Genomic DNA, 25,002 nt, shown 5'->3' with positions numbered 1-25,002 from the left:
CAAATACTTGAGCAATCTAATGCATTTCCAGGAGTATTAACAGCAAGCCAAAAGCTAGATATGAAACTCAAGCCAAACTCAAACTCAAACCGGTGCTCTGTTACTGGATGCACCAGTTTGTGCCACAACAACTTCTGGGAGATATATATATATATATATATATATATATATATATATATACATATATATATGAAATATACTTTTATATAGTATATAATAGAATACATGTCCTATTACTCTTATATTCTATATTCTAATATATCTATTCCAGAATATATATATATAAATCTAAATTTTATTTTAGATTTTTAAAACATTTAAAAAAATTTATTATTATTTTGGAGTAAATATTGGATCTCATGAGGGTACTTTATAAAAGTCATGGGAAATACTTACTTTGGTGCAGAAAAACTTTGAAACCCATGCAGAAGTTTGTATAATACACATTTTCTCTCCAAAATGTCCTATTTATAGCTTTATAATTAGAATATACTTAATTGGAGTAGTGTACATTTTGTTAGAATATAATTTGAATTATTTTCAGACAGTAGTGGAGAACAAGCTATTATTCTTATCAATATAGTCCCAATTTTGAAAATATCATGTTTAATGTTTGATTCACAAATGATAAATTCAGGAAGAAAAATTCATACTTCTAGAGTAGCAGCCAGGAGTGTGCTTGTATTTGTGATTACTAGAAAGCAGAAAGACATGATTGGATCCCGGGAGGAAGAACAGATCGGTTTCCTGCCGTTATCCCTCCATTTTTTCTTTAAACACTGTAAGCCTTATGCAGGCAGATTACTTGTGGTATGTTTTCAAAAAGTAACATTTCTGTTGAGCTGTCAAATTGATTCTTATAGGGACAGTAAAACAATGGTAAAGTTATATGTTTTTAAACAGAAGAGTTTGCTTTACTTGCATCTCTAGCCTGAGAGAACAGAGCGTCACTGACATCTCTGTCTGCCTGCATTTGTGGCACATACATCATGGGATGAAATTTCTGTTCATCTGCTACGGGAGTGAAATCTTCACTGCAGCATATGGGTTGGATATTTGAATATTGTTTAGATATTAGACTTACCTCATAAATTGTTTTACTTTCGTCTTCTATTTTCTCTGACTAAACTTCATTATTTTTCCTCCCTCCCTCCCTCCTTCCTTCCTTCCTTCCTTCCTCTCTCACTCTCTTTCTGTTTTGTTGTTTGTTGTTGTTGTTGTTGTTGTTGGGGGAGGTTAGGGAAGGGTTGTGAGCCTAATTTTCAGCTACTTCTGGAACTTCCATATGTTTATAGTGTCATCTAAGTAAGTAAGTAATTTCTTTACCACATAATTGGTGAAATGATAAATTCTCAATGTGCTCTTATTTTGTAGTTTCACAATATTTTATTCAGTGAATGAACACATGAAAGAACGATGTAACCTTTCAAAGAGTTGAATTCTTTTATCTTGATTACACTGTAATACTCAGGTGTATTTCCCCATAACTTCATTCTTACATTGAAGTGTTTCTCTCATTTCTCTTATTACATTTTGACGTGGGACAACCTTTTCAACCAGTACCTTTGAACTTGAGAACAGCATCATTTATAGAAACAGCAACCTTAAGAATATGGTTGTAAAAATACCAAGATTATGATTTTTATAATGAAGCTTTAACTTAAATAGAATGATTGTGACTTTTCAGAAATAACAAAGTCAACTAGAACAAAATGTAAGATTGAGTTAATGTTGGTGGAAGCTAGTCTTAGGACTTTGTCAAATGAATAAGGGGCCACTTTAGGACACCTGTCATAAAAAACAGGTAGACAAGAACATTCAGAACGTATAGGTCTAATGCTTGATTTTTGTGTCCCCCAACCTTTTGAAAGTCATGCCAGGAGTGACCTTTCTCACATCCCAAACTGTTAGCCAAGGAGTTTTTGATGCTTGAGGTCCATGAAGTTCAGTGAAACCTAATGTTCATGGAAACTGCTTTTGAAAGCCTGCATTTGTTAGGTTTTTATTCAGATGTATTTAATACTTTAGAAACTAAGTCCTACTACTGCTTTCTTGATTGTTTGCCTAGGTGATAGTAGAAATATATAGGGAGAGAGAAGTGATAGTATTGAATAAATGTCTGTAAGAAAGTTCTGATGAGTGAAATAATGCCAAAGTAAATCTTTACTCTTGGAAGTACTAGTTTATAATTCAGATACCTTAAACATTATGCTCAAAGAATGTATAACTACCTCTTGGGAAGAAAGAAAAACATTATTGTGATTGCACTCTGGCTGCAGTCATTTTCCTAAGAAAGTCAGGTTGCAGTTCCCAGGCTACTCATGCTTGGAACTACTTGATCTTGAGACTTAGATATACATTTCCAAACAAATTATAATTCAGCAAGAACATTGGGTTCTAACTCCTATTGCTTCTATGCATTTTATTTCCTCCTCACATTTCATTCGACTTTTTTTCAAGTTGACTGTCCTATGAGTTACTGGAACAGACTTTTGATTGGTTTATTGTCAATAGCAGCCGATCTAATTGTCCTTCTTAGTCATATCTCTAAAAATAAAGCTAATCCTTCCAATGTTTATCTCAGCCATTCCCATGAATATTGATTCTGTTGTCAAGTCTAAAATTCCGTTAGCATGAGAAGCTTTAGGAACTATTTCTTCCTATTTTATTTCTGTACCCTGCACATCTACAAAGAAGCCAGCTACTCAGCATTTTTATTTTTTGATACACCTTATCCCTAGTTCTTCATCCTTATTTGTCTAGATTACACCTCTGGTTTGGGTAGCCTGTCAGTGCATGGACTTCACTGTGTTGCTACTTGGGCAGCTTTTCTGGACTACTCTAATCCAAAATAGACATCCTGACTCTGTGCTGCTGGATACCTGGGCTCACATCCATCATCCCTGCTTGCAGTAAAATCGCTGATATGTGTGCATTTCCTAATTGAGAGGATTCCAAAAGGCTATAAAGATTCTTCAAAAGCAAAGACTGTGTTGCTGCTATGTTTGTTTTTCAGAGCCTGATGCACTTCCTGGAATGTGTAGGTGCAGATCATTAACATTCTGTTTCAGTAATCGCATGGATGACTGGTATCTATTCCCTTTTCTCAATTTGCAATGACTTTAATCATCTATAAATCAATCTTTTTGCAAAAAATCACCAGTTCAACTGGTGCTATTCTCTAGATGCCTAGCTTTCATCTTCTTTTTCTGTATCATCCCAGAATTTTGATAACTTCAAGTTCAGTTCAGAATTACTGTTTCCTAGTTTTTCCTCAGTCACACATGACAGGCTTCAAAAATTTATGGAAAAATAGAATTTGAAGTATATGAATTTTACATGAACTCTTTGAATCCCACTCCTACATCTTCCCATGTAATCAACTTTATTCCATTCTTTTGTGCTTTAAATATGTGTGTATTACTGAATGTTGGTTTAGTATGTCTATCTTCCTGTTTCATTTGGAGGCTTCTTGGGAACTTTTAATGCAATAATTAGCAAATACACAGATTCATTTATTAGTCAGGAATCTAAATTTATGTTTTAGATATGTGTCAGACTATATCCTATCCTTTCACAAGTGCTAGTTTCATTTTCCATCTAATCTTTAACTGCTTTTTAAATTGCTATTGATTGAGTTCTTGGGTGGTAAAGTATGTATTACAGGGAATGCAGTATGGATACAGAGAGTAATATGAGCAACAGGGACCTATGATTGCAGTTACAGAGAAGGGTCACACAGCCAGTTTGACTGCAGAACATATATAAAGGAAGCTGATTAAACTATGGCCATTTGAATATTTCCATAATGTCTGACATAGAAATTTATTACTGATCCCTCAAAAATTCAACTAAGTCAGTTTCCCACTGAGTATTACTAGGTTATCTAATGCATTGACTGTTTTTATTATCCTAATTATCTTACTTCTTATTAAATTATAAACTTCTTGAAATCAGGTTTGTTTATTCATCTTTATATAACTGAAGTAGCCTTATACAGTGGCATTCATATATGTAAAAGAAGTACTGTAAGTTTTGGCTCAAATGAATTGAGAAATAGAGGAATGTGCCTGAGCATGTGTTTGTGAGATAAGGAGACAGAGCTTGCTTTCTTGCCTAATTTGGAGCCAGTGTGCTTAGGGTCAGGCATTCAGGCTGTGGAGCCATAAAGTCTGAACATGTTCTGGCTGCAACACTTACTAGTTGTTAGATTACAAAAGCTATTTGGTTTCTGCATGCATCTGTTCTCTAATTTATAGAGTGTGGGTGACACTAATAATACCCACTGTCTAGGGCTGTTCATAAGGCTAAAAAGACAAAACTGGGTGGCATATCTTAAGTACTCTATTGTAGAGCAACTAATGAAGGTAAACCTTTAATCTTGCTCCAAGTGGCGTGAGCATAATGTTCAATTGTTTAATTCTACAATAAATATATTAACTTTTAAAAGTTCCATATTTGTGTTCTGAAAACCTGAAAACATAAATGTATGCTAATATTATCTGTATACCTTTATGCAACGCATTGAAGATAGATAATAAATTGCCTTGGTTACCAAGGAAACAAATGATCTATTAGAGCTCTTTTTACCGCTTCTACCTTTGATTTCCTGAGGAAGTGCTGTGGGGCTTTTTTGGTTGTCTGCATTTTCCTTGCACTTTTAATAAGAAACCAAGGCAAATCATTTCCTTCTTTCTCCACCAAGACATGTGTTCTTTTAGCATATTAATTACATTAATTTTCCCCTTCTAGTTAATGAAAGGAAATTTAATTATTTAATTAAGAATGCAGATACTTAACAAACTAAGGAGTTTTTAGTTCAGTTGTATAGCACAAACTCTAGGAAGAATGAAAAGATAAAGCACTGAAGTAGAAATGAAAAGAATTGTAAGTCAATATTCCACAATATTCCATCATTGTGCATTTTTTTATTAAGTTTATTCATTACATTGTGTTGTGATTTCGTAGGAACTGGGATTCTCCCCACACCTCCCCACACCCTCCCCACATGGTGGGTTCCACCACCTTGTTGCTTAATCATAGTACAAGTTCAGTTGAGATTCCCTCTTTGCAAGCATATGCCGAGCATAGAGTCCAGCATCTTATAGTCCAGTCAAGTCCAACTACTTATTGGGGAGACCCTCTCTGGTCTGATGGCAGAGCCAGCAGAGTATCATCCCGATCAAATAAAAGCACTAACATACCATCAACAACAATTGACATCATTATGGAATTAATTGACATAGTATTGAGCAGCCAACATGTTAAAAATAAATGCGATTTCTTAACCAAATTCTGTGACCCCCCACATTCACATTTCAATTTTAGTTTATATACGATATATGACATAACATCCATAACATAGCATGTTATGCATTACATCATATCATCTTAAATTAAGGCAAACATGTGGTATCTAACCTTTTGGGATTAGCTCATTTCCCTTAGCATTATGGTTTCCAGTTTGGCCAATTTGGCCACAAAGAACTGCATTTTGTTTTTTTTAATAGCTGAGTAGTATTCCATGGAGTAGATGAACCATAGCTTTCTTATCCAATCCTCTGCTGATGGGCATTTTGGCTGCTTCCATGTTTTTGCAATTACTGATTGTGCTGCTATGAGCATAGGGGTGTATGTTGGCTTCTCGTAAAACAGGCGTTGTGGATATATTCCTAGGAGTGCTATTGCTGGATCATATGGTATGTCGATTTTGAGTTGTTTGAATATTCTCCATACTGATTTCCATAGAGGCTGTACCAACCTGCAGCCCCACCAGCAGTGGATTAGGGTTGCCTTTTCCCCTCAACCTCGCCAACAAGTGTTGGTGGTGTTTTTCATGTGGGCCACTCTTACTGGCGTCAGGTGGTACCTCACTGATGTTTCAATTTGGATTTCCCGTATTGCCAGGGAGCTTGAACATTTTTTCATATGTTTATTTGCCATTTGGGATTGTTCCTTTGTGAAATGTCTGCCCATTTCCCATGTCCATTTCTTGAGTGTTTTGTTTGTTTTGGTGTTTTGGTTGTTTTGTAGTTCTTTGTATATTCTGGAGACTAGCCCTCTATCACCTATGTCGTGCGCAAAGATCTTCTCCCATTCTGTGGGTTGCTTTTTTACTTTGTTGATTGTTTCCTTTGCTGTACAGAAGCTTCTTAGTTTGATGAGGTCCCATTTGTTTATTTTGGTCTTGATTGCTAATGCTTTTGGTGTCCTTTTTAGGAAGTAAGGACCTACCCCTAGATCTTGCAGAGTGTGTTTCCAACATTTTCTTCCAAAAGTTTGAAGGTTTCTGGGTGTAGGTTTAGATCTTTTATCCATTTAGATTTGATCTTAGTGTATGGTGAGAGATGTGGGTCTATCTTTTTGTTTCTGCAGGCTATCAACCAGTTGTCCCAACAGCATTTATTGAACAGAACTTCCCATTTGCCTGGATTATCGTTTGTCCTTTTGTCAAAGATTATTTGGCTGTATCTGTGTGGGTTCTTTTCTGGTGTTTCTATTCTGCTCCATTGATCTTCCTCTCTATCTTTGTGCCAGTACCAGGCTGTTTTGATAACCACTGCCCTATAGTATGTCCAGAGGTCTGGAACTGTGATTCCTCCTGCTAACTTCCTGTTCTTCAGAATGGTTCTAGCTATCCGTGGTTTTTTGTGTTTCCAGATGAACCTTTGGATCATTGTTTCCAGTTCCATGAAGAATGTTTTGGGCAATTTGATTGGGATTGTGTTGAATGTATATATTGCTTTTGGCAATATAGACATTTTAATGATATTGATTTTACCTATCCAGGAGCCTGGGATGTTACTCCATCTTTTGAGGTCTTGTTCAATTTCTTTAAGTAGTTTGTAGTTTTCTTCAAATAGGTCTCCTACATTTTTGGTTAGGTTTATTCCCAGATATTTCATACTTTTCTCTGTTGTTTTGAATGGTATCTTGCTGGTTAGATCTTTTTCCAACTTAGGGCTGTTCGCATACACTATGGCTGTTGATTTTTGTTCATTAATTTTGTACCCTGCCACTCTACCGAACTCTCGTATAAGTTCTAGGAGTCTCTGTGTTGAGCCTCTTGGCTCTTCTATATAAAGAATCATGTTATCTGCATATAGTGAAAGCTTGACTTCTTCATTTCCTATTTGGATTCCTTTGATTTCTTTTTTTCTTGTCTTATGGCTTCAGCGAGTACCTCTAGGACTATGTTGAATAGTAGTGGAGAAAGTGGACATCCCTGTCTTGTTCCAGATCTCAGTGGGAAGGGTTCCAGTTTTTTTCCATTCAGTATGATGCTGGCATTGGGTTTTTCATAAATTGCTTTGATTATGTTGTGGATTTTTCCATCTATGCCTACCTTGGTTTGGGTTTTTAGTAGGAAGTTGTGTTGAAAGCTTTTTCTGCGTATAGTGATACTATCATGTGCTTCTTGTTTTTCAGTTTTTGAATGTGGTGTATCACATTTATGGATTTCCGGATGTTGAACCATCCCTGCATTCTAGGGATGAATCCTACTTGATCCAGATGAATGATCTGTCCGATGTGTTTTTGGATTCTATTGGCTAGGATTTTGTTGAGTATCTTAGCATCGATGTTCATCAGAGAGATAGGTCTGTAGTTTTCCTCTCTGTTGGTTCTCTGTCCGGTTTTGGGATTAAGGTAATGTTGGCTTCATAGAATGAGTTTGGAAGGGTTGCTTCCTTTTCTATTGTTTTGAAGAGTTTGTAGAGGAGTGGAGTTAGTTCTGTTTAGAATGTTTTGTAAAATTCTGTAGTGAACCCGTCTGGGGTAGGTCCCTACTTCCTAAAAAGGACTCCAAAAGCAATAGAAATCAAGACCAGGATAAACAAATGGGACCTTATCAAACTAAGAATCTTCTGTACAGCAAAGGAAACAATCAATATTCCATCATTGTGCATTTTTAAAACCAAAGTGTTTTCTTGTCATTAAGGGAAATTAAGACTTAATTATTTAGGTGTGTTTTGTCAAACTGATTGTAGAAAGATCTCAGATACAAAACCAAAACAAAATAATACATAAAATGCACACAAAAGAAACAAATACTACATTGTAGTGTAAGTAGTATGTGGTCAGTTTTGGGGAGGTAGGGTCTCAGATGATGAATTCTTAAGATAAGCACCAATTAGAAAAGTACTTAAGGGGATTTTGTGTAAAGCTTCTGCCTGTAATGTTAGCATTCTAAAGGGATTCCGTTTCTGTCCTGGCTGCTCCACTTCTGATCTAGCTCCCTGCTAAAAGTCTAGAAAAAGTAACAGAAGATGACCCAAGTGTTTGGACCCATGCCATCCATAAGAGGCCTGGAGGAAGCCCTGGCCATCAGTCAACTAAAGAGTGATTCAGCAGATGGAGGATCACTCCCTGTAACTTTGCCTTTCAAATGAAAAAATAAGCATCCAAAGGTTGGAGGGATTAGGGAAGATAGGGCAGTAAAAGCAAAAAAAAAAAAAAGTGCCCAAGGAGTGTAACAAAGAATTGATAGAAGTTTTTTGTTTGTTTTTAGGAGACTGCATATATCTTATTAAGGGCTTATTTGTTTGTAAGGAATGCCATGAATTGGATGGAATTCTTCAGGTTTCCACAGACCTAGAAAGGAATGTACACAGTAACTCTGAGGTTGTACAAATACACTCATTTTCTTCTTTCTCTTGTTTTTGTTCAGCTTTTTTTTCTTTGTCCTGTAGACTCTGCTACCCTAAGTCACATTTAACTGTGAAATGACCATACTTAAGTCTTTGTTTCTCATTCTTGAAACTTGATTTTTTAAAAAAAAAAACGAGAATGTGTATATTGTGTGTGTGTTTAATTAATTAAAATATTTATTGATTTTGAAAGTCAATTATAGAGGGAGAGACAAGGAGAGAAAGATAGAGATCTTCCATTCATTGGTTCAAGTCCCAGATGGCCACAGTGGGTAATAGAGGCCCAAGTGCTTGGACATCCTCCAGTGCCCTTCCCAGGCCATTAGTGGGGAACTGGATAATAAGTATACAACAACCAGGTCTCAAGCTATGGCCCGTACATATTAGCGTCCTTAGCAGTGCCTTTCCTCTCTATGCAAAAATGCTTTAAAGAGTATGCATAGAGAATGGATGCAAGTTAACTAAACTCTCAAAGTCATCTGTCACTCAGACTCATAGTTTTATTAGTTTATAATTTCTGCCACAGAAATAAGAATTCTTGTGCCACTGTGAATGAATTATGTGAGCCATATTATATGCAGAACGTTCCTTGGTGTACATGGACTCCAACTAAAACATGGTGGCTTGTGAACCACATTTTGCAATGCAGGGCTTCTCCTAGGAAACTGCTGGTGTTTTCTCCTGATTTGTGTTTCAGCTCTGTTCCCTTTTTGTTCTTTGAATTTTACTGCTCATATGCAAGCGGTATGGCTCAATAGGCTAATCCTCCACCTGTAATGGCCAACATCCCATGTGGGCACCTATTCATGTTCTACCTGCTTCACTTCACATCCATCTTTTTGTCTAAAGCATTGGGACCCTGCACCTGCATGGAAACCCTGAAGAAGTTTCTGGCTGCTTGCTTTGGATCTGCTCAGCTTCAACCATTGTGGCTGTTTGAGGAACGAACAAGCAGATGGAAGATCTTACCTAGAAAAAAAAGGTTATCTAGACCTCTGCTCATTTATATTAAATGCTTCTATTAAATGAAGTATACTCACAGATAATCTAGGAAATTTTGGAGGAGTCCCTAAAAAGTTAGAGAAAAAAACCTGGAGGAATGTGGTGTTGAAGAAACCAAAGTAAGATGGGATTTAAAGAAAGATGGAGCTGATCCATGGAATGTTAAATTATGATCTTGTCGCAAACATTGATTTTACCCCTTTGTTAATAATGTATCCTTTTTCTGTTTCTCCCATTTCCCCAGTTCTCTCTCTCAATATCCTGTGCTAAATGAGAAAAATATTTAAATTGAATTTGCTGAGACCACTAGTAGTATTTCCTGAGTATTTCTCAGTGATGAACAATTCACTAAAACTTCTTTTAAAAACTGTCTGGTACAGAGCCTTATTATTTTTAAAGTCACACTTTACTCTTTGTTTTTTAGTTCTAGTTATCAGGACAGTTCTGACAATTCATTAAAATGATTTTATGATACTTATTAGCCTAAGAAGTTCATGTGTTGTACATTATGACTGAACATTTCTGAATTTTAATATAATGATCCATTACCTTATTTTAAAGCTAGACTTGGTTCAGCATAATTTAAAGTGAAATTATATTGCAGATAAATTATATTGTATTTTATAAATGAGATCCCATATGAAGACGTTTGAAGAAAGATTTATTTGCTTGTGAATTATTTAACAATGTGCCCTGGATTCAAAGGGGGTCCTGATTCTTCACCCCTCTGCATATTTATTCTCTACTCCTGGCAAGGAAAGAGGAAATATTCTTCCTTCTTGAGTAAAGAGTGTTTTTGCTTGCACTCTTGAGAAATAGATAGTGTGTTTCTGCTCAAATCAAAAGACACTGATGTTTATTACCCATTCTAAAAGATTTGGGCTCCTTAAGTTTTAGGTTCTACACTGTAACTATATATTTGGGCTCCTTAAGTTCCAGGTGCTACACTGTAATATGTATATGTTTGGGCTCCTTAAGTTCCATGTTCTACACTGTAACATGTATATATTTGGGCTCCTTAAGTTCTAGGTTCTACACTGTAACATGTATATACTTGTCACCTGACCCTCTTTGTGTTGCTGTAGGGAACTAGATCACAGAGAACAGTTAAAATGCAAATATTCCTCTGTCCACTTTTCTCGCTGTAACAGACTACTTTGTATTGGACTCAGAAACCCTATGTCTTCCTACAGTATTCATGAACTGTGATAGACTGGCTTGTTAGCGTCAAGAAGGATACAGTCATAGGATTAACAGGCTGGAGGAGGAAACGGTTTTAATAGAAAGGAAAAACGGTTTTAATAGAAAGGTAAATTTATATGAATGGTTTATTTTTAAGAGACCTTACAAAGATTTGCCTGAAAATTCTTCCTTCTTTTGAATATGATTTTTACTAGAAAACACAATAATGATTTTCTTCTTTTAGTCTTTGCCTTTATTATTTTGATAGATATTCAGAATATTAGTATGTCTTATTAAAATAACTTCTTTTGCTGAAAGGACTTTTGGAAATGTAACTGACACAAATAACTATGTGTAGTTACTCTTATCAGAATTTTAGAAATGTTGGAAGCTACTATATCCATTAGGCTTCATTCATTTCCTGTTAATTTAATTGGCTTATGCTGAGAGATTTCTGAAGGATTTTGTTTTATTACTGATTTTTTGTTTATATTGAGCTCCTATGATTAAAGTTGCAATCATTTTAGAGCCTACTTTGCTCTTCTGTAGCAGGACTTTCTATTTATACAGTACATAATTTTCCAATTTTATTTAGTCTGACCCCAGCACATCAAAGGCTGCTGACTATGACCCTTGAACCATTGTAGCTCAAGAACTTACTAAATACTACTCAGCTGTTAGAGAAAGCATAGTTAACAATACTTTCGCTCTAGAAAGAAAAAAAATCCCATTGTTTTCTGGCCAGATTCTTTTTGTTAATTGATTCCTATTAAATGGAAAGATTTAAAATGCAGTTTTTATATTCTATGGATTACAGTTGTAGTTCCTGTTGCAAAGGTTTTATGATGATTTAAATGATTTATTTATTTTTATTGGAAAGTCAAGATACACAGAGAAGAGAGATAGAAAGATCTTTGGTCTGCTGATGCACTCCCCAAGTGGCTGCAGTGGCTGGAGCCGAACTGGTCCAAAGTCAGGAGCTAGGAGCTTCTTCCGGTCTCCCACATAGGTGCAAGATTCCAAGACTTTGGGCTGTCCTCCACTGCTCTTCTAGGCCATAAACAGGGGATAGGTAGTGGGCCCACTGGGACATGACAAGGCACCCATGTAGGGTATGCAAGGTGAGGACTTCAGCCACTAGGCTACCGTGCCAGGCCCTTTGGTGCCACTGTTAAAGTTGATTTTTAAAGCCAGAAAATAAGTACAAATCATTTAAAGTGATTTCATAATGGTAAATTTATTTTTTTTGTGTATTCAAAAGTTAGGATGCGAGACCAGTAATAAAAAGCATCAAATCTATAATATGAAAATTATTGAGAAAATCAAGAGTAAGACTATACAAGCTAGTTTCTTTTATGTGTGTGTGTGTGTGTGTGTCTATTAGTGATTGTAGATTTACATTTCAAAATAAAAAATTAAGAATATTTGCCCACTCCTACAGATAAGTTTGTGTATTTGCTCTGGAGGCAAGTGTTAGGAGCTTTTTTGGTAAAGGAAAGAAATACGTCACATATAGCCAGCATCTGTGTTCTTTTCTAGGAGAGCTAGGATTTTTGTGTCTGAGGAAAGGTGGCTAGATGTAATTATGAATGTCTGTGGTAATCTTGTAATCACAAATGAGTTGTTGTCTAGAAACTCTTGGCCCAGGCTCTTTCTGTGGATTGCTTGAAAACAATTATTTTTTTCTTATTGATAACACAATCATAGGAGTAATAGCGTGATAAGGATCTCTTTCCATAGCCTGTAAGAAACAGTCATGAAAAGTTGGATTGAAGTTAAAGTAACAACTACAAACAAAATGTCACCAGACAGGAATTACAATCTAAGAAGTTTCATCTTCATAAAAGAATCAAAAATCAAATATCTTAGAAATATCTCTTCATAATGAAACTATCCCTTATTTTAAAATAGTGTTGACACTCAGCATGTCTTTGTTGATTGAAGTGAAATTTCAGGTAAGAGTCATGTGACCTCAAGGTAGGGATAGCTTAATAGGGCAAAAATGGTTTTACTAGGGCCCGGCGGCATGGCCTAGTGGCTAAAGTCCTCGCCTTGAAAGCCCCGGGATCCCATATGGGCGCCGGTTCTAATCCCGGCAGCTCCGCTTCCCATCCAGTTCCCTGCTTGTGGCCTGGGAAAGCAGTTGAGGATGGCCCAATGCATTGGGACCCTGCACCCGCGTGGGAGACCCGGAAGAGGTTCCTGGTTCCTGGCTTCGGATCGGCACGCATCGGGCCCGTTGTGGCTCACTTGGGGAGTGAAACATCGGATGGAAGATCTTCCTCTGTCTCTCCTCCTCTCTGTATATCCGGCTTTCTAATAATAATAAAATCTTTAAAAAAAAATTGTTTTACTAGCTGAAAACTCAAGATCATAATATATATAGACATAGATTTGACATAGATATTTCTGAACTTGTTATTACAGATGTTTCTGAACTAGAATGTTTTTCAAGTGAGTATCACCATTAGTCCCCTCATCCCCACTCAGCACAACCAAGAAAACAACCACCAAACAAATATGTTGTGTTGCTTCATTATATTGTGGCAATTAACTTTGCTCAGCCCCACAATTTCTTTTCTTTCTTTTTAACCTTGGGTTTTTAACATAATATTTTTAAAAATTGAAATCGACAATTTAAAGTTCAGTTGGCATAAACCAAAGTGCCTGAACCCTAGATGCAGGATGAGGAGTTTTCACAAAGTGAACACACAAATCTAAGTATTACCCAACTCATACGGGGGTATACAAAGGTCACCTGACACCCCGATGTTTCTTCCCTCAACGTCATAGCAAGTCCCATAAAAGCATTACTGCCAACAGTCTTCCAACTTGATATGCACTGAAGTAGTAATAATCTTAAAAAAACATGTGGTTTTTATGTGATGCAACCATCTTCTTGTATGTTGCATTATGTCTTTTGCTCTACTTGCTTTGTTGTACTGGCTCTACCACAGTTTATCTGTTAATTTTATTGATGCGTATGTTGAGCTCATAATCCTTTGAATTATTATTGACAGTGCTGCAATGAATATTTCTGGGTGCAAGAGTTCCTGGGTGTGTGTGTGTGTGTGTGTGTGTGTGTGTCTGAGTGTTTAATGTGGTTTCAGTTTCAATAGCTTTATGAACAGTTGTTAACAATTAGTTATCAGTGAATTTTCTTGTCTTGTCTTCCCTATCGCTTTATGTTATCTTTTATCATCTGGTATGTATTCTGTTGAGGTAAAAATGGATTTTCATTGTGTTATTTCCCTGAGGGCTAAAAAAGTCTAGCGTATTTTTTCATGTTTACTGAACATTTTTTCTTTATTATTGCCTATTATGAAAACTGATCAATTTTTACCATGTAAAACATGTATTACTGATGTATCTATTTGTAATTTATTGATTATCAGATCATTGATTATTATTGATTATCAGAAACCTATGTGTATTGATAGGTGAATAGCTGCGAACACAAGGTGACATCTTTAATTTTTTAAAGATTTATTTATTTTTATTGGAAAGTCAGATATACAGAGAGTAGGAGAGACAGAGAAAGATCTTCTGTCCGATGATTCACTTCCCAAGTGAACATAATGGCCGGTGCTGCGCCAATCCGAAGCCAGGAGCCAGGAACATCTTACGGGTAGTAAGAAAAATAACTAAATCTTTAAAAAAAAGAAAAAAAGAAAAATTTATTTCACAAGACAGCCATGATGTATAAATAGGAGGACATTTTAGAAAATAGCCAGCGGACATCATATATAATATATAAAGCCTCTCCTAGGTGTTTCAGAGTTCACATAATATGAATTGTGAACATTTTTACTTAAAGATGGATTAATTAATACTAAATCCTACAGTGTCTATATTTAATTATTTTGTTGATTATCTGTATGCAGATGATTTCAAAATATGCCCTTTTCATATTGTTAATAATATCTTCTTATGCAAGCAATTTTTAACCTACCTTTCCCTTTAGATTCTGATAGTTTTGCCTTCTCCAAAGTAATGCAGATAATTTCCTATGTTCCTTCTAAATCTTAGTTCCCACTTAGCTTTAACATTAATTTAAAAGTAATTCATGTACATTTTGAGATAAAAGTGAAGATTCAGTTTTATACACACACTCTCTCACACACACACATCCATTTGCCGCAGCATTATTTCTTTTTTCAAAAAAAAAAAAAATTTATTTTATGGGCAAGTCAGATTTGTAGAGAGGAGAGACAGAGGAAATACCTTTCGTCTGCTAGTTCACGGCCACAATGGGTGGTGCCGAGCCGATTGGAAGCCAGGAGCCAGGAGCTTCTTCTGGTCACCCACACGGATGCAGGATCCCAAGGCTTTGGGCCGTCTTCTGCTGCCTTCCCAGGTCACAAGCAGGGAGCTGGATGGGAAGTGGAACAGCTGGGGCATGAACCAGCACTCATGTCGGATAGCAGCATGTGGAAGGGAAGGACTTTTAGCCACTAGGCTACCACACCTGGCCCCCAGCAATGTTTCTCAAATACTTCACCTTTTCCCAGGTACTCTTCATATATAATTGATGCTAAGTATCAGGTTTTCTTATATGAGTACATTTGTTTCGATAACTTATTCTCTTTTATCCATTTGTCTTTCCTTGTACCAGTATCATAGTCTTAATTTGCACAAAGAGCATAAATTTGTTAATATCCTTATTGACATGTGTTTTGTTAAATATTGTTTGATATTCCTTCCTAAAGTTTAGAATAACTATCAGTTCCAGCTATAAAATGCATCCTGGAATTTTTTGATTCAAATAGATGTAATTTATTTGAAAGGCAATAAAAGTAATGAGAGAACAGAAATCCTCCATGTGTTAGGTCATTCCCTAAATGCCTACAAGAGCTAGGGTTGAGCCAGACCAAAGCAAGGAGCTCCAGTGTGTTCCGTGTTGGTGGCAGAGAACGAAACGTTTGAGTCACCACCTAATGCTTCTCAGGGTGCACGCAGCAAGAAGCTGGAGTGGAGGCAGAAGCCTCGGGAGCCAAACCAGTTACTTCCAAATGGGATTTCAGCGTCCAAAACGGCAAATTACCTGCTGCTGCAAACACATTGTGTTGCTTCCTCTAATTTTTTATTAGAGTCATGTTATTTTGTTAATAACTTTAGGGAGAATTGACATCTTTGTAGTACTGTGTTTGCCAGTCTGATAAATGTTATATCCCTTTATCTTCTGTGTCTCTGTGTATGTTTATGTTCTGGGCATGCTTATCTTATGTCAGTTTATTCCTACTTATTTGAGCTATCAAAAAGCAATGTAAAATCAAGTTTACAGTTTTTTTTTTTTTTTGAAGATTCATTTATTTTTATTGGAAAGGCAGATACACAAAAAGAGAGAGAAGGGAAAATCTTAGTCTGCTGGTTCACTCCCCAATAGGCTGCAGTGACCAGAGCTGACCCGATCCGAAGCCTGGAGCTGCTTCTGGGTCTCCTGCGCTGGTGCAGGGTCCCAAGGTTTTAGGTGGTCCTCAACTGCTTTCCCAGGCGACAGACTGGGAGCTGGATGGGAAGTGGGACCAACGCGATTAGAACTGGCTCCCATATGGGTTCCCTGTACATGAGAGGTGAGGACTTTAGCTGCTAGGCTACTGCACTGGGCCCAAATTTAAATTTTTATATCCTAGTTCTATGTTACTAATATATGAAGCAACTGTAATCGATTCTCTTAGTTCTTCTGTATTTTTTCATGTTAGGCAAATACTATTTACCTTTTTAGTTGATTCTTTCAATGATTACATTTTTTAAAAGAAAGTTTAAGCATATATTTTTCTCTCTTTAATGCATTAGGGCTTATTAGAAAAGTTTTATGTTAGGAGTTGGTGTTGAGACACAGCTGATTAAAATGTGGCCTATGACCCCAGCGTCCATTGTGAGCACCGGATCAAGTTCAGGAGACTCTGATTCCCTTCCAACTTCCTAGTAATGCTCCTGAAAAGCAGCAGATGGCCTGAGTACCTGTGCCTTGCCACTCCCGTAGGAGACCTGGATGGAGTTCTGGGCTCCTGGCTGTGGCTGTTTTGGGGGTGAACCAGCAAATGGAAGATCTCTTGATCTCTCTTCCCATCTCCTTCCTCTCTTCCTTCTTTTCTGCTTTCCTCTGCCTTTTCTGTCTTCTGTGTACCTGTGAAAGACTGCCTTTCAAATATTTATTAAAAACCAAAAAGAAAAGCGAAGTACCAGTTGTTAAAATCAAACAAACCTAGGAAACAAAAAAACCCAATCACTTGTAATTCTTCCATATTCCTGTTGTCATTTGTGAATGTTTGTGATCATCATTCTTGATATTATAGTTTGTAACTTTGGATAACAGACATGTTGCAGTTTTGAAATTAATGTTCTCATTTAACAACATGCTGTCATTACAGCAAATATTTCACTACATAAAGGAAATAGCTTTGTTAATATTTTCTGAATTTATTATACTGTTACTATTAAACAGTTATTTTTTGCTATTTATAAGCATCATTGCTATTATAATTAATACTTATGAATGATGATCTTATATACATACTATCTGAATGTGACTTCCTTAAGTGAAATTCTGTATCGATAGGCTTTTAGGTCAAACTATACAGACCTTTGAAGCTTGTTGCCAAGTTGCCTGCTAGAAGTTGTGTGTAAATTCTCATTCAAAATTTGGAAGTTTTCTGTTTCCCAACACTCAATCTAGCTTTCATTGAGCGATTCATACCTTTGGTCTGGGGAATATTTTCTTTCTTGTCTGTTTTACATAAAATCTGTAGTATATTAGTAGTTTTAAGCAATTATTTTCTGTTTCCTTAGAGAAAGAATAGAAATCACTGCTTTCATGTTGTTGCAGTTTAAAGGTGTGAAAATTCTATCTCCCCAGCCCTGTCCTCCCCTTGTCATCATGAAAGAATGTGATGGCCATTTGCAGTATTTTTTGGAAAGCTTGAATTTGGTCTGCAGTTTTTGTTAAACAAGATTTTTTGTTTAGTTCTTTTTTATTAATTACATTGCATTATGTGACACAGTTTTATAGGTACTGGGATTGCCCCCACCCCTTCCCAAACCCTCCCCCCATGGTGGATTCCTCCACCTTGTTGCATTACCGCAATTCAAGTTTACATGAGATTCTTTTATTGCAAGCATATACCAAGCATAGAGTCCAGCATCTCCTTGTTCAGGTAAGTTCAACGGCTTGTTGGGGAGACCATTTCTGGTCTGAAGGTAGAGCCGGCACAGTATCATCCCGATCAATTAATAGCCCCAACATCAGCAACAATTTATAACGTTATGGAATTAATTGATATAGTATTGAGTAACCAATATGTTTAAAAAAAATGCAAGTTCTTTACCATATCCTGTGGCTTCTTCATTGACATTTCAATTTTAGTTTATATACAACCGGGTTCTATACACCTTAAAATGGCTATAGATTACTATTCAGCTATCTCGTGTCTATTTTCATTATAGTATTTAGCATGTTATAGCATTGAAGCATAATTTTGCTGAACCTGGCAGTTTTTTGGGTAGTCTAGACTGGCTTATAACTCTAACAAGACATATGTCAACAGCTTAGATCAGAACAGTTTTAGGAGGGGTGTGCAGAGAAATCTTCAATACCCTAGTGAGGAGTAACTAATCTTTGTGTCCCACCTAGTAAGGTGTAAGTGAATCCACGCTGTTTCCTTTCTGATTCTAAGCTTTCCTTGTTGTTCTCTCTCTATTCTAGATTTTTTGTTTGTTTTGAGGGGTTTCCGGAGCGATCCTTGATGGTCATTGCCAGAGAGGGTGGGGACCCAAAGTTGGAACCAAGCAAGGACCAGAGAGAGCTCCCCTCCCTAGTCCCAAAGGAAGTTTACTGTTTTTCTGTTTCTGCGGACTGCTCAGGGCTCCTGGCTGTTCTGATGCCATTGGATCCTACGAGGAAGGATTTGGATTTCTTTCATCCCATGTGGTAGATCCAAGTGGGAGTGGATGACCTCAGAGTTTTTGGCCTCCAAAGGCACTCCAGTTCCCCGTGGTCTCTTTGGTAGTTGGGATGTAGTCCTCGGTGTTCATACTGATAGTCCTTGGTGAGGATCCAGGAGTCTTCAGAGTTGGGATACAAGCCTGCTATTGTTGCTCCCCTGCTCCGCTCTGGGGTCCCCCCCTGCTCTTTGCATATGACCTCCTGTTAAGAGGTTGTCAGGATCGCTCTTGATTCCCCCATATGTCTTTGTAGTTTAAGTATTGTCTAATGCTGATTTGAGTCTGTTGTCTATGAGTTACCAGTTATGATCCTGGTAGGTTATATTTTATGTTTTCCTTACACATTCTAGGAAGATGGAAGATTTCTCTGCTCTCCCGCCCCATTACGGAATAACATAGGGTATTAAAAGTATATTAGGTTTTACAGTTCTTTGATGTAGATCATAAGGAAATCAGTGTGGAGAACACTCAGACAACTCAAAATCTGCATACCGTATGATCCACAGATAGCACTCCTAGGGATATATCCAAAACCCCTGTTACACGAGAAACCAACATGCACCCCTATGTTCATAGCACAATCAGTAATTGCAAAAAAATGGAAGCAACCAAAATGCCCATCAGCAGATGATTGGATAAGAAAACTATGGTTCATTTACTCCATGGAATACTACTCAGCTGTTAAAAAAACCAAAATGCAGTTCTTCCTTTATTTCTAATTTTAAAGTCATATTTATTCTCTATCTATTCTTCACTCAGGGACTCCCCTTCTACAAATCCTGTCCACTGGAAACATACCTTCTACATATATGGTGTTTTGCTGACCTGAACATAGGATAGGTGTGTGTAGATTTGAAATATGAGAAATTAATGAAATATTGTCTTGGTTTGTTTTTCTGTGTTGCTACTATTAATTTCAATGAATGAGTTCCTTTGAATGAGTACCTGTTTGGACATTGATTTTATCACTAGTGAACTGTAACCATCTCTTTTACACAAGTACACTGGAAACACAGTTTTACTGGTTATAAAATATTATTCAGAAATGGTGTCTAAAATTGTGAACATTTGTAGGCACATTGTATAATTTTCTTTGGAGAAATCACTGGGTACTCAAAAGGAATTATTAGATTCTGCATAACCATTAATGATAGATGAGTAGGCTTTTTTATGATAAGGTATTAACTTGTATATTTCTCCAGGTTTTTCTTTTTATTATTTCCAATTCATCATGCATAAAAGTGATGTTGATGTTTGAGCCATGTATTTATGATTTGTTGAACTTATGAAGTTGGTTTGCCAGGATTAGAACTGGCACCTATATAGAATCCCAGCACAGGTGAGGACTTTGGCCTCTAGGCTATCACTCTGACCCTATGGTTTGTACTTTTTACACAAAGCGAAAACATGTATATAGATGTATAACCTTTCTAGACCCAAAGATAGTATTGGTGACACTTTTCACCCATTAGGTCTTTGATGAGCTTTCTTTATTCTGAGTGTAATGGTTCATGCCGCTTGAACATGTTCAGTAGTTTGCATTTCCATTTGGAGAAGACAAATGTCCTTCTCCGGCACTGCTTCCCTGGTAGCTATAATGAAGCTAGATGTAATTCTGTGTTTATACATCACTGTGAATCAATAGCTTTCTAATGTTATTAGATTTTTCCTTGTTCTAAAATGTAGCATTTTGTTAACCTTAATCAGAGCCTGACGTAGGTTTCTTCTAAATGGCGTCTGATGTGGTGTGTCTCTTCAGTCCTCTGTGGTTTCCTGTTTTCTTCATACATAGAGAAAAGAGTTCCGAGATATCAAGCCTCATATTTTTTTTCTTTTGATGGTACGTTAAACCTAAACTTTCTTGTAAATACAGCCTGGTAATAATGTAAGCTGTTCTCATGATTCATTGGTGCCACTTCCCAGATGCTTTTTCTAGATTCTTCTAGATTCTTCCAGGCTTTCCTGTTTTGTGCATTTCCTTTTTATTCTTCATATCAATAACATTTCCTGATATTCCTCTTCTACATATTTTTTTGCATTAAAAATGTTGTGTTTTCCGTAACTGTTTGTGTTCCTTATGGACAAAGGTTGTGTCTTGTATTTCTGTGGTCATATTTTCACAGCACTGCCTTTCCTTAGCTATTAATTTATCAGTGATTCTCAAAGGGCCTTAGACTGGCAACAGTTCTAGTCTGGGCTGCTCCACTGCTCGTCCAGCTCCCTGCGGATGGCCTGGGAAAGCAGAATAGAATGACCCAAAGTCTTGGGACCCTGTACACTTATGGGAGACCTGTAAGAAGCTCCTGGCTTCTGGCTTCAGATCAGCTGAGCTCTGACTTTTGTGGCTACTTGAGGAGTAAAGCAGTGGATGCAAGATCTTGCTCTCTGTCTCTCCTTCTCTCTGTAAATCTTGCTTTCCAATAAAAATAAATAAATCCTTTTTAAAAATGAATCATGCTCTATTTAGAAAATGATTTCCTTTGTTTAGGCATAGACCTTTCTAACCTTTTCTGTATATTCTGAAAGAAACGTTTTAACTAAAAGATATATATATCATATATATATATATATATATGATGTTACTCATTTTATAGTGTTGAGGAGTGTAGATGAATCCTGGGAAATGATCAGATAGAGAGTGGGTCAGGAGAGAGACCTTTATTTGGAGTATTTAAGACTCTTCTGAGGCTTTTTTCAGTCATGTGCCTGCATTAACTATTAAAGGTTTTCACATATATTTAATAAAAATAAGTTTGAGCGTATTTTGGATAAAATAATGAGATAGCCATTTCAGTTAGCTTTAAAAACTAAGGTTTCTCTTTGCATTAGTATGAAAGCCTAAGTTGTGTATTGTTCAGTTCTGAGAAAGCTTCAGGGTAATAGGTGTAATATTTCGAAGACTTCTAAACTTAGCTTTCTTGAGATAGCAGATACACATTGTGATTTTATGCAGTGAATGAAGATTCCTATTATGCGAATCTTATCTTGCTTGGAACTTTTTGAGAAAATAGGGAGAATTTAACTGTAACTCATAGTTAAACAACTTATGTACAAAAAGAAAGATGTCAAGATATGTTAAATTTTGATCGTTATTTTAATAGTAATAATTCTTTGTGATGTATTTCTAGAGTTATCTTAATAGTAATTGTTAGCCCTGCTGATTTCATGTGATCTGAATTATGAGCATTCTTCTCAACTATTTATCTTTAACACAAATGCAGTTACACTCCTTTTATGATTGAATTGTTCTGTTTCACTGGCAGGTACATCCTAAGTGACACATGACTCAGTTACTCATTTTTTTTCCTTTGCACAGAACTATCGTACCGTGGAAAGTGTTCAGACAGTGCCTTCATGAGGTTCATCAGATTAGCTCTGGCTTGGAAGCAATGGCTTTAAAATCAACAATTGATTTAACTTGCAATGATTATATTTCAGTTTTTGAATTTGACATTTTTACCAGACTATTTCAGGTAAGTTTCGTTTTCTCACATGTCGTGTGTGTGTGTGTGTGTGTGTGTGGTGGCTTTGTGTGTATTTCTTTCCCCCTCACTTGCACACACATGCAGATTAACAGATTGAGAACAATCTGATTGGTAGCATTTAATCTCATTGTTGTCAGATGGTTGGCACTTGCAATAGGCTTACGATTCTTTGGTGTACATTTGGAGTGTCAGCTTTTTGTTTATTAGTTTGTGAATTATGCAAAGATGCCGAGTTCTACATTGCTTATTTCAGCCATTTTGTTTCTCATTTTGCTTTGTAGATCTTAAAAGATCTAAAGCCCAGAGACTTGATAACTTGCAGCATTGAAATTGGATATTTGCCAGAGATGTATTCCACCTTCAAATATCCACCTTCTCCTTGTGCCTTCTGCATTTTGTATGTGAGAAGGAAGCTAGCCAACTTGTATAGTAACACACCGGGGTGTGTACTCTTTTTGCAGATTGGTTGTATACATTCTACCGTATTTCATAAGCATTTTCCCACATCAATAAATATTCTTCAGTGGTATGATTTTCCAATTTTTAGTTTCAATTATTGCTTCCAATATAAAATTCCTATTCAATAAAAACTATGCCAGATTAATTTCACAAAACTCTTTTTGAAGATTTGGACTTTTTTTTGTTTTGCTAGCATAAATAACTTTGAGGTGAATATTTTTGTTCAATGTACTATTCACTTTTTATTTTTAATTTTTATCTTCATAGTTTTATTTATCTGAAAGACCTATTAATAGAAATAGAAAGAAGGAAATGGCGAAAAAAGCAAAGAGTGTTCAGATATTCATGTGTTATTTTATTCCCCCAAATACCCGCAGTAACTGGGTGGGCTGGGATATTTCTGCGATCCCTACACTTGCTAAGATATCCCATATGAGTAACAAGACCAAGTCATTGAACCATTGTCTACTTCCTCTTACAGTGCTCATTACCAAAAGACTGAATGGGAACAAAGCTGAAACTTGAAGCCAGTCTGATGAGGAATGCCTTTTTTGTTAAGATTAATTCATTCTTTTGAAAGGCAGAATTAGAGAGAGAGAGTGAGAGCTCTCCCATCTGCTGGGTCACAACCCAAATCCCTGCAGTAACAGGAGCCAACACCAGCATGCAGGGGTTTCTAGTGGATGTCCCATGTGTCGGCAGGGACCCAAGCATTTGGGCCATCTTACACCACCTTCAGACCATTAACAAGCACCTGGATAGCAAGTTAAACAGCCTGCCAGGCCTCAAACTGGTGCCCATATGGGATTCTGGCTTTGAAAGTGGCAACTTAACTCACTGTGCCACAATACCCACCCCTTCAGAGCAGTGTGTTTTTAAACTGTTTATCTTGCCATTAGCATATGTTTGTTTCCTCTATAAGAATATTAAGGTGTCTTCAGAAGTAGGTAACCTTATAAGGATGTTGTTTTTGTTTTACATGATTTAATTAATTGAATGACGCTGAATATGGATGCTTGAAATTTGTGTTTGGAATCTGCATGTGCAACTGACATATGGACTTAGTTATTCAATGAAAGGGTTTTGCTTCCAAATTGCATGATTCTAGTAATGCAAATTATATAGAAGGTGAGATAAATTGATCAGAAATCTGGGTTACTTATATGCTGATAGTTTTTATTATTTTCATTTCAAGTTTATTTTTCTTGAAACATGCTTCCAATAGATGGTAGAGTATAATGTAGGTTTTCTGTTTCTCCATATAATGTGAATTTTACTTCTCCGAATTATGATTTTGCTTGTCGCTTGTCATTTTGAAATCATGATTCTACCTCATAGGATAAAAAATTAGATAAGTTAGTACAGGAAGTATGCTTCTTTTTGTAAATTTATAGTAGTTGCATATGATAATTCTCTTGCTGAACATAGGTTGTGAGTTGAAGATCAAAGATTTTGAGGTGCATTTAAAAAAATTATTACTTTATAATAATCATTCTATATCAGAAACCCTCTGTAAGATTTCTCATAAATTTAGAGTACACACTTCATTTTTTTTTAACATGATAGAAGACATTGTAATAGTAAGAGCTTTGTTCCAAAGCTTGTGAATCAGGATTGCAAAAGTAATTTTCATATATTAAAACAACCTGTTCATTTTAGGAAGTATGGATTTTTGTAAGATGCCAGGATGACTATGTAGTATAGGTATTAACTGCTAAAATGCCTTGGAGTTGCATATTGAAAATATGGAAGTGACTTAATATTGGTTAAATACTTACCTAAACAGCTGCTTAATATGTGCTCATATTTCCCTATAAACAGCCCAAGAAATGTTAATACTCAAGATTATGGATATCATTTCTGTTGACTATGGTGAGAGAAGGGACCTTGAAATAGTGTTCCTGTGGAAAGGCTCAGATGACAACACCAAACCATCACATGGCTAAAAGGCCTAGTCATTTTTAAAACAGGGAGTTTCAGAAATTGCTGAAGAAACTTATTTATCTCTATTTTTTTTCTGGGATTCATCACTTCTTTTTATTTCTATGCTGATTATTCAGATGCTTGCACCATAATCACACATAATGAGATCGATTCTGTTTTACACTTTTCATAAATTTATTAAATTTTTATATTTCCTATATAAAAAATGTTTAGCTGATATTGTAACTTCATAAGTGTATATTCTGCTATAGCATGATACTGATGACTAGTTGGCAGTAAATTCCTCTAATGCTAAGTTGTGGGTGGTGTTGAGTTTTTATCATATTGAATCTGACAGT

At 36.3% G+C, this 25,002-nt stretch overlaps 1 protein-coding gene across 4 annotated transcripts in view; it reads left to right on the top strand.

The window, feature by feature from the left end:
- Positions 1-25,002, top strand: part of CBLB (Cbl proto-oncogene B) — a 196,357-nt gene that overhangs the window by 86,912 nt on the left and 84,443 nt on the right. For all 4 annotated transcript variants that reach the window (XM_058661828.1, XM_004593216.4, XM_004593217.4 and 1 more), the window contains one exon: positions 22,093-22,249. In XM_058661828.1, coding sequence (XP_058517811.1) covers positions 22,093-22,249 — 157 coding nt within the window. The remainder of the gene's footprint in view (positions 1-22,092; positions 22,250-25,002) is intronic.

The sequence above is a fragment of the Ochotona princeps genome, chromosome 3 (assembly GCF_030435755.1).
Source record: "Ochotona princeps isolate mOchPri1 chromosome 3, mOchPri1.hap1, whole genome shotgun sequence".
Taxonomy (NCBI): Eukaryota; Metazoa; Chordata; class Mammalia; order Lagomorpha; family Ochotonidae; genus Ochotona; species Ochotona princeps.
The sequence above is the reverse complement of the archived record's forward strand: the minus strand, read 5'-3'. Positions and strand labels throughout refer to the sequence as shown.